Below are 9,187 nucleotides of genomic sequence, written 5' to 3' on the forward strand. Positions count from 1 at the left end.
GAGGACACCAAGTCAGTCTCTGCTCAGAGAGTTTGTGCTGTTCGCAGCCAGGCAGGGCTCGGTGCCCGCTGGGTGACTTAGTGGGTGAGCAGGCACAGAAACCCCCACTGCTGGGGAGCCCACTGTGCTGCAGCAGGCTGTGGGTGGGGGCCGGGCCTGGGGGCAGCTGGGCAGCGTGTCTAGGTTGGCCTGAGTTTGCCAGGCAGACCGAGCACAACCTTTTAAGAGGCAGCTACAGCTCTGCAGAGCCCCAAGTCTTCTGCCTCTCAGGATTCTGGCTAGACCTGGAAGTGAACCTGTCTGCTTTCCTCATTTGCTTCCTTCCCAGATTCCACTGAGGAGCCGCCTCCCAGCATACCCCAGCCACCCGCAGAGCCACCAGCTGGGCCCCCTGCCCCACCCCCCCGCCTGGATGAACGCCCCTCATCTCCCATCCCTCTTTTGCCTCCACCCAAGAAACGTCGGAAAACTGTCTCCTTCTCTGCTCTAGAGGAGGTGCCGACTCCAGAGCCGCTGCCAGCTGCTCTTCCACAGGCCAAGCCGTCTGGCCCAGTGTCGCGAAAAGTCCCCCGGGGTGCCGAGCGGACCATTCGCAACCTGCCCCTGGACCACGCATCACTGGTCAAGAGCTGGCCAGAGGAAGTGTCCCGGGGTGGCCGGAGCCGGGCTGGAGGCCGAGGCCGCTCCACAGAGGAAGAAGAGGTTGAGCCAGCCACGGAAGTGGACCTGGCGACACTCGCTGACCTGGCCTTGACCCCAGCCCGGCGTGGGCTGGCTGCCTTGCCACCTGGGGACGACTCGGAGGCCACAGAGACCTCAGATGAAGCTGACCGCCTGTGCCCCCCACTCAGTCACATCCTCCTGGAGCACAACTACGCCCTGGCTGTCAAACCCGCGCCTTCCACACCGGCTCTGAGGCCCCTGGAGCCGGTCCCGGCCCCTGCGGCCCTCTTCAGCTCCCCAGCCGATGAGGTCCTGGAGGCCCCCGAGGTGGTAGTGGCAGAAGCAGAAGAGTCAAAGCCACAGCAGCAGCTGCAGGTGCAGCCAGAGGAGGGGAAGGAAGAGGAGGGGGAAGAAGAGGAATCCGAGTCTTCAGAGAGCAGCAGCAGCAGCAGCAGCAGCAGCGATGGGGCTGGGGCTGGCCGGAGGCGCAGTCTCCGCTCCCATGCCCGGCGCCGGCGGCCGCTGCTCCCCCCACCCCCACCGCCGCCGCCCTCCTTTGAGCCGAGAAGTGAGTTTGAACAGATGACCATCCTCTATGACATTTGGAACTCAGGCTTAGACTTGGAAGACATGAGCTACCTGCGACTCACATATGAGCGGCTGCTGCAGCAGACCAGTGGGGCCGACTGGCTTAATGATACTCACTGGGTCCACCATACAAATATCCTGACTGCTGGGCTTTGATGTGTTGTACAAGACCGGAAAACAAGGGGCTGGCCATGTCCTCTGCTGCATCAGTCCCCCTTCCCTGTCTCCAACTTGCTGCGCCCTGTTGTGCTTGCGCGTTTCTGCCCTGGCCAGCTGACCGTCTTTTCTCTGCCTCAGTGCCCCTTTTCTGCCTTACCTCTAATTTTTTCTGATGGAACAGGGAGAGTCTGAGCCTGGCTTCTTTCACCTCCCATTCCCTCCTTTGCCCACCAGCTCAGAGTAGCTGCCCTTTCCTTTCCTCGGGCTAAGGGTTGGGATGGACAGAGAAGAGTGGGCCCCAGGGGTTGGGGTGGTAAGGACCTGTTCTCTTCCTTAACGCCCTGCACTCACCAACCTGAGCACTCCCAAGCGCAAGCGGCGGCCCCAGGACGGACCCCGAGAGCACCAGACAGGTTCTGCACGCAGTGAAGGCTATTACCCCATAAGCAAGAAGGAGAAGGACAAGTACCTGGATGTGTGCCCTGTCTCAGCCCGGCAGCTGGAAGGAGTGGACACTCAGGTGGGGCCCTTCCCTGAGCCCTTGCCCGCTGTCGCCTCTTCCCAACCACCTGTTGGTCACCTCCTTCCTGTCCTCGTAGGGGACTAATCGTGTGCTTTCTGAGCGCCGGTCTGAGCAGCGGCGGCTGCTGAGTGCCATTGGCACCTCAGCTATCCTGGATAGTGATCTGCTAAAGCTGAATCAGCTCAAGGTGAGAAGTGGGGACCTGGGGAGGGGCAGAGGCTCAGAGAACAGGTGAGGCAGGGAGGGCTGCCACTCCTAGAGTCCTTGGCTCCCCAGGGTTTGAAGGTGGGGAGGTGGTCAGGATGTCACTGTGGGAGATCTGCAGGAAAAGCAAGGAGCTGGGTCGAGAGAGGCATCCAGCAGTACTGTGTGCTTCTGCCCGCCAGTTCCGGAAGAAGAAGCTCCGATTTGGCCGGAGCCGGATCCACGAATGGGGTCTCTTTGCCATGGAACCCATTGCAGCTGATGAGATGGTCATCGAATATGTGGGTCAGAACATCCGCCAGGTGAGGTGTAGCCCCCGCCCAGGACCAGCTCTTGGTTAGGCATCAGGCAACACAGGATTGCGCAAGTACCATTTCACTTGGGACACAGCCTTGCTTCCCTCCCAGCTCCAAGCCTGCCAGTGACACCTGTGTCCTTGCACCACCGTTGGTGGGTGGTGGGTTGGTTGGATTTTTTTTTTTTTTCTTGTATGCCTTCAGGGCACTTTTGCATGGCTGGAGTGTTGTGGGGATCGAACTACAGCAAACTGAGGCTGCCAGCATTGTGGAAGCAGCCACTTAAAGAACTGAGCTAGGGTTGGGCCCCCATGGATTTTTTTTAATTAATTAATGTGTGTGTGTGTGTGTGTGTGTGTGTGTGTGGCCAGCTCAGCCCACCAGGGGGCGGGGCTGGCTGGCATGTGGTGCTGGGGGATTGAACCGCAGTCCCTGTGCTTTAGCTAAGCTTGTTCTAAGTAGGTGCTTTTAGACCACTGAGCCATCTCACCAGCCCCTGGTTGGATTGTTTTAGAGACACGGTCTCACAGTGTAGCTCAGGCTGTCCTCAGACTGCCAGTGATATTCCTGCCTCAGCCTCCCAGGTGCTGGCATTGCAGGTGTGCACTGGCACATCCAGCCCCACCATCGTTAATAATACATACGAGTAAGCATGTTAGTGGGCCAGCAGTGGTACTCTCCTTTAAGAATGTGGGGAGTATCAGACAAGTAGCAACAGTAAAGGATAATGTTTGGTAGTGAAGAGGAAGCTGGGGAGATGCGGGTGGTGGCAGCTCATACTAGAGAAACGGTGATGTATAAGCTGAGTGCTGAAAGATGGGAGGAATTCCAGGGCTAAGTGGGGGAGCCTGTTTCTCGTAAGGGGCCTGGAGATAGAGCAGGCAGGGAAGGATGGGGTCCGTGTGGCTAGGTTGAAAAATGGGCCAGTGGCAGAGGTGTGTATCTGGAGGGCCAGCTGGAGCCCAGGACCAGAGCACCGAGGAGCCACATCCACTGTGGGCCTGCGGTGAGAGACGGCGCCCTGGGAAGCTAGGCTGGAGGCCCCTAGAGGTTGTGAGCTCCTCCTGGCCGCACTGGAGAGCACGGCGGGGCTGAGGCTGGGCTGTTGCAGAGATCCAGGCCAAGGTGAGGGTGGCCTGGACAAGGCAGTGGCAAAACACTGGCGGAGAGGAGTGTGGTCTGGGCCCAAGGCTTTGGTAGACCCAAGCAGTGGCATAGCTGTGGGGTGCTGGAACATGGGAGCAGGTGAGCCCCTTCTTGGGTGCTGCTGCGGGCTTCCTGGAGTGTGAGGAGGCTTCCTGGAGAAGGGAGCCGCGGAGGGTGCAGTGTGCGATTGGGATGAGCTGGGTCAGCATGAGCTTGGCCCAGGGAGAGAGCTCAGTAGAGTAAGTGCTTGCCTGGCAAGCGCGGGGTTCCGAGTTCAGTCTCCGGTACCCCCCCAAAAAAACATGAGGTTGCAGGGCCCTGGGGGAGCTCCAGGGGTTCATGACCAGCAGCTCAACCTAGATGGAGTTGGGCTGGAGATGAGGCTTTGGGTGAGAGGACTCCCCACTTCTTAGCTGGTGGCTACCGCTCTGGGTGTGAGATCATTTGGGGAGAATGCAGAGAGCTTGTCTGTTACCAGAAAGTAAGAGTTGGCTCTTCTCACACAAGGGCCCACATTACGACCCAGATGATCTGCCGTCTACATTGGGCAGCTGCACCAGTGAGAGTGCAGAAGACATACTGGGGCTCACTTGGCGACCTGTCACTTGAGGAACTGCCCAGCCCCATGGCCAGTCTAGAGCCCCACAGTGACCAGGAAGGTGGCCTCAGAGGAGCCAGTGCAGGCTTCCCTGGAGCCCCCGTGTGGGTGGCTGGATCAGAAGGGCAGCCAGAGCCAGATGTGTGGTGCAGACCTGTGATGCCAGCACTCTGGGAGGCTGGATTCCCTTAGTCCTAGAAGAATCACAAGTTGGAGCCCAGCCTGAGCAAATAAGACTTAGCAACACCCTGTCCCAAAATGAAAAATAACATCTGGGAGTGTAGCTCAGTGTGAAGGCCCTGGGTGCAGTGCACTGTATTGGGAAAATAGGGTGGGTGCATCCAGAGGGTTAGGATAGGTGGTGTGAAGGGGACGAGGGCTCTGGGGCCAGGGCCAAAAGCTGGGACCCCAGGGTGGGGGCTGGTCGACTGCATCCAGAGCAGCTGGTGGGACCAGGCTGGGTCCGCATGGGCGCTGAGGAGCAGCCCATGACTTTCACGTCCCACTTTACCAGATGGTGGCCGACATGCGCGAGAAGCGCTACGTGCAGGAGGGCATTGGCAGCAGCTACCTGTTTCGGGTGGACCATGACACCATCATCGATGCTACCAAGTGCGGCAACCTGGCGAGGTTCATCAACCACTGCTGCACGGTGCGCTGGGAGCCCCTGGCTGGGGGGTGGGCGGAGGGGCCCCCCGCTCACAGGCCTCCCTTCCTGCAGCCCAACTGCTATGCCAAGGTGATCACCATTGAGTCGCAGAAGAAGATCGTGATTTACTCCAAGCAGCCCATCGGGGTGGACGAGGAGATCACCTATGACTACAAATTCCCCCTGGAAGACAATAAGATCCCGTGTCTGTGTGGCACCGAGAGCTGCCGTGGCTCCCTCAACTGAGGTGGGCAGGACTGGTGCCCACAGCCCTATTTATTCCCCCTTGGTGCCCTGAGCTCCCAGCACCCCCAGCCTTAGTGGGTTCAGCCGGGCCCTCATGCCCCCATCTGAAGGGCAGTTTGTTCCCCTGAGCCCAGCGAGGGAGCCTCAGACCCTCTTCTGCCTCCCTGTTGCCCCTGCCCACCCTCCTCACCCCTAATTTTTTTTCTTTGCGGAGAAGAAGCTGTAAATGTTTTGTAGCTGCCAGCAGCTGTTTCCTGTGGAAACCTGGGGTGCCGGCCTGTACAGATCCTGTTCTTGGGGGCTGAACAGCCCTCTCGCTTTGTGTTATGGGGATTTCCCCTTGTGCCCTGCGTGCACCCCTCCCCGGTTTAGGGGTTTCTAGGGGCAGTGGCCATGTTCTTCCCTGGAGGGGCCCTGTGCCCCCATCCTGGGGACTCCGTGCCTGGAACCCTGCCTCATCTTCTGTTCCTGCCAGACCCTGTGGGTCACCCTCCCACCCTGGTGTCTGGAGGCGCGTGCTCAGCCAGCCAGGATGGTGGGGGGTGGGCCCTTGTTGGGCTGGATTGTACATATGTTAATAGCAGACTCAACACCACATTTTTATAATTGTGATTAAACTTTATTGTACAAAAGTGCTTGGTCAGTATCTTTGGGGAAGAGCAGGCTGGGGTGGGGGTTTGAGGACACAGGGTGGGGCAGGACGGGGTGTGTGGCCTGGAGCTTGGAGTGGGTGGAGAGGCTTTCAGGCAGGAGCCTGGATCCACAGACCGGGTTCCCGCTGCCAGGAGCACCTGCCAGGCTGTACCGAGGCCCCTGTGCCAAAGCCAGACTGGGCAAGGCCACCAGGCCTCCCTTCTCTTCCTGCCCCAGAACCACAGCTGTTGCTGGGTGTTTCGCCTCCTGGGAAATCTAGCGGGAGGCGAGGACTGAAGTCATATTGTGGGAGTGAGGTCACACTGCTGCCTCCGTCCTGTGGCCCCCAAGTCCCTCAGTACCCACCCACTGGGTTTTGGCTTTTCCAAGGGCTGTAACCAGCTGCCAGTGGAGCGCCAAATGGCCACCAGGGGGCGCCCGGTGGCAGCTGTACGGATAAAGGGGGTGGAGGCTGGGCAGGTCTCGTTCCTGGAATGGGCCAGGAGGGAGGAGAACCAAGCGGAAGGAAGCGGTGTGTGCGACTGGTCAGCCAGTCCAGGAGAGCCATCTCTCCAGTGGCCGGTTTGGGCGTCCTGAGACGGTAGCTGCAGGTAGGAGAGGTGACCCCAGGCCCAGGCAGCCCTGACCCCCTTTCTTCTTCCCCCAACTCTCCTGTTGCTCCCAAACCTCTACCTACCTCAAATGCTGACCCCTTCCTGCATCCAGCCTTTGGCCCTCAGGAACCCCCTGGTTGGCGTTCATAGGACAAGAGGGCAGCTAGTCGAGGGGCTGCAACTATCAGAGGCAACTCTGACCTCTGGCCACGGCACTAGTTTCCTGTCCACTAACTCACCAGGCCTTTCCTTGAATTAACAAGTGGCTGGTACAGGTGGCCCCAGGCAACCCAGGTGAGCCAAAGTCTCTTCCTGCAGCCAGCCAGGCATGGCCGAATCTGCAGAGGCCCCAAAGCTGGTCTACTTGGTCACGGGCGGCTGTGGCTTCCTAGGCGAGCACGTGGTGCGAATGTTACTGGAGCAGGAGCCACGACTCCGTGAGCTGCGTGTCTTTGACCTGCATCTGAGTTCCTGGCTGGAAGAACTGAAGACAGGTGACTAACTGACGGGGAGGTTGTGGGCAGGAGAGTGTGGCTGCTCCATCCCCTCCTAAGCTGGGATGCAGCCCCTCCTTGGTGGAAAAGATGAAGCCTGTTTATGCTGGAGGCCACCCTGGATGGGATGAGTGAGTCATGCCGGGAACATGTGGCCTTGGGTGCTGAGGGTGGGGGCTGAACCTCTGGCTCCTGCTCCCAGCTGACACTGCCTCTGGCCTCCTCTCCCGGCGCCAGGGCCTGTTCAGGTGACTCCCATCCAGGGAGATGTGACCCAGGCTCACCAGGTGGCAGCGGCTGTGTCCGGAGCCCACGTGGTCATCCACACAGCAGGGCTAGTGGATGTGTTTGGGAGGGCCAGCCCCGAGACCATCTACAAGGTCAACGTGCAGGGTGAGGCCCCACCTAGCCATGCCCGGCTCCCCAACCTTCTCTTGGCGTTTGTTCCCCTGCCCTCTGCCTTTAATGTCCTGCATGATTATTCACTCGCCCCGTGTCCACCTCACCCAGACTCTTGGGTTCTCCCTGGGCCTGGGATGGGAACAGGATGATGCAGAGAGGGGAACTTCAGCTTGGATGCCACCCTCTCCCCAGGCACTCAGAATGTGATCGAGGCTTGTGTGCAGACTGGGACTCGGTTCCTGGTCTACACGAGCAGCATGGAGGTTGTGGGACCCAACGTCAAAGGCCAGCCCTTCTACAGGTGAGCTGAGGGTCCTGGTACTCTAGCAGCCCACTTTCCCCAGCACTGAGTCTTCTTCCCCTTGTTAGAGGCAATGAGGACACCCCGTATGAAGCCCTGCACAAACACCCCTATCCTCAGAGCAAAGCCCAAGCCGAGCGGCTAGTCTTGCAGGCCAATGGGAGGAAGGTAAGCTGGCAAAGCCCCTGGACAGGGCTGCCCAGGACAGGGCGGGGCCTTTCATCTGCAGCTAAAGGTTCTGTGGCAAAAAGGTGGCTGCTGGCTCCTAGGTCCTAGCTATGCCTGCATTTTGCCAACAGGTCCAGGGGGGGCTGCCCCTGGTGACATGTGCGCTGCGTCCCACGGGTATCTATGGTGAAGGCCATCAGATCATGAGGGATTTCTACCTCCAAGGCCTACGCCTGGGGAGCCGGCTCTTCAGGGCTATCCCAGCTTCTGTGGAGCATGGCCGGGTCTATGTAGGTAAGGACCGGCTGGGTAGGGGAGGCCACCAACAGGGCAGTAGGGCCACGTGGCTCAGGGAAGGCCCTGTGTGCTCAGGCCCAGGTAAAAACTGACTGTGAGAACTGTGTGCATGGGCCACAGAGGAAATAGCATCTGTGGCCAGTTGGGGAGACAGACATGAAAACAGGGTCACAGGCTGGAAGGTACAGCTGCGCAGGCAGTGGCTCCTTGGGCAGGGAGCAAGCAGACTCCACCAGGCGCTAGTGGGCAGCACCTGCGTGGCCCAGACTGGGTGGCTTTGTGTGGGTGGCAAGGCCTGCAGGAGCTTCCCTACCCATCGGCAGGCAATGTGGCGTGGATGCACGTGCTGGTGGCCCGGGAACTGGAGCCACGGGCAGAGCTCATGGGTGGCCAAGTGTACTTCTGCTATGACAAGTCACCCTATAAGAGCTACGAGGATTTCAACATGGAGTTCCTGGGCCCCTGTGGCCTGCGGCTGGTGGGCACCCGCCCGTTGTTACCCTACTGGCTCCTGATGCTCCTGGCCACCCTGAATGCCCTGCTGCAGTGGCTGTTGCGTCCGCTGCTGCTCTACGCACCTCTGCTCAATCCCTACACGCTGGCCATAGCCAACACCACCTTCACGGTCAGCACCAACAAGGCACAGCGCCATTTTGGCTACGAGCCCCTGTTCTCATGGGAGGACAGCCGGACCCGTACCATCCTCTGGGTGCAGGGCTCAACCCAGTGACAGCTGTCTGGTACCCAAGCCAGCTTCCAAGCCTGAGGCAATGGGGCTGTGTCGGAGCTCGAGGCTCTGGGCGGCACAGGGGTCCTACGGCCTCACACTTCAGCTCCGTAGGCCTCGAGTGTGAATTGCACCCTGACCTTCCAGGTTCCTTTTGGAGCAGAGTGTGGGCTGGGGGCACCTCCACTCTCAGCCCCGGCCCACTGGCCACACCCTCCTCCTCCTCCCCATTACCCTACCCTATCCTATCCAGGCTTCTGCAGCAGCAGGTACCCTCGGGTTGTGCCCTGTGCCATCTTCAGGCCTAGGTTCAGAGTGAAGAGACATCTCTGGTTCCCTACCCACCATCCTCTCTCCTTAGAGGGCTACTTTCTCACTATTTAAAAACAAATAAAGTATCACCTTCCGACGCTTATCTTTTAATTCCCCTCCATGAAAGCAGAGGAAATCAGTGACCCTCCACCCTAATGCAGTGCCTG

At 59.5% G+C, this 9,187-nt stretch overlaps 2 protein-coding genes across 5 annotated transcripts in view; both read left to right on the plus strand.

Annotated features, from left to right (window-relative positions):
- Positions 1 to 5,699, plus strand: part of Setd1a (SET domain containing 1A) — a 30,130-nt gene extending 24,431 nt beyond the window's left edge. For all 3 annotated transcript variants that reach the window (XM_023723836.1, XM_023723781.1, XM_023723785.1), the window contains exons 14-19: positions 329 to 1,384; positions 1,758 to 1,930; positions 2,010 to 2,120; positions 2,320 to 2,439; positions 4,692 to 4,829; positions 4,899 to 5,699. In XM_023723836.1, the coding sequence (XP_023579604.1) occupies positions 329 to 1,384; positions 1,758 to 1,930; positions 2,010 to 2,120; positions 2,320 to 2,439; positions 4,692 to 4,829; positions 4,899 to 5,072 (1,772 nt within the window). In that variant the 3' untranslated portion in view covers positions 5,073 to 5,699. The remainder of the gene's footprint in view (positions 1 to 328; positions 1,385 to 1,757; positions 1,931 to 2,009; positions 2,121 to 2,319; positions 2,440 to 4,691; positions 4,830 to 4,898) is intronic.
- Positions 5,700 to 6,206: 507 nt separating this feature from the next.
- On the plus strand, positions 6,207 to 9,123 carry Hsd3b7 (hydroxy-delta-5-steroid dehydrogenase, 3 beta- and steroid delta-isomerase 7). Of its 2 annotated transcripts, none has more exons than XM_004623165.2 (7): positions 6,207 to 6,316; positions 6,638 to 6,813; positions 7,051 to 7,206; positions 7,408 to 7,516; positions 7,585 to 7,684; positions 7,816 to 7,978; positions 8,305 to 9,123. In XM_004623165.2, exons 2-7 carry the CDS (start codon positions 6,648 to 6,650, stop codon positions 8,709 to 8,711), a joined length of 1,101 nt encoding a protein of 366 aa, XP_004623222.1. In that variant the 5' UTR covers positions 6,207 to 6,316; positions 6,638 to 6,647; the 3' UTR covers positions 8,712 to 9,123. The 2 variants fall into 2 exon arrangements, with proteins under 2 accessions (XP_004623222.1, XP_023579695.1); XM_023723927.1 differs by having other exon boundaries at positions 6,712 to 6,813.
- Positions 9,124 to 9,187: the final 64 nt, after the last annotated feature.

This window comes from Octodon degus, unplaced genomic scaffold (assembly GCF_000260255.1).
Source record: "Octodon degus isolate 3935 unplaced genomic scaffold, OctDeg1.0 scaffold00001, whole genome shotgun sequence".
In the NCBI taxonomy this organism is placed as follows: Eukaryota; Metazoa; Chordata; class Mammalia; order Rodentia; family Octodontidae; genus Octodon; species Octodon degus.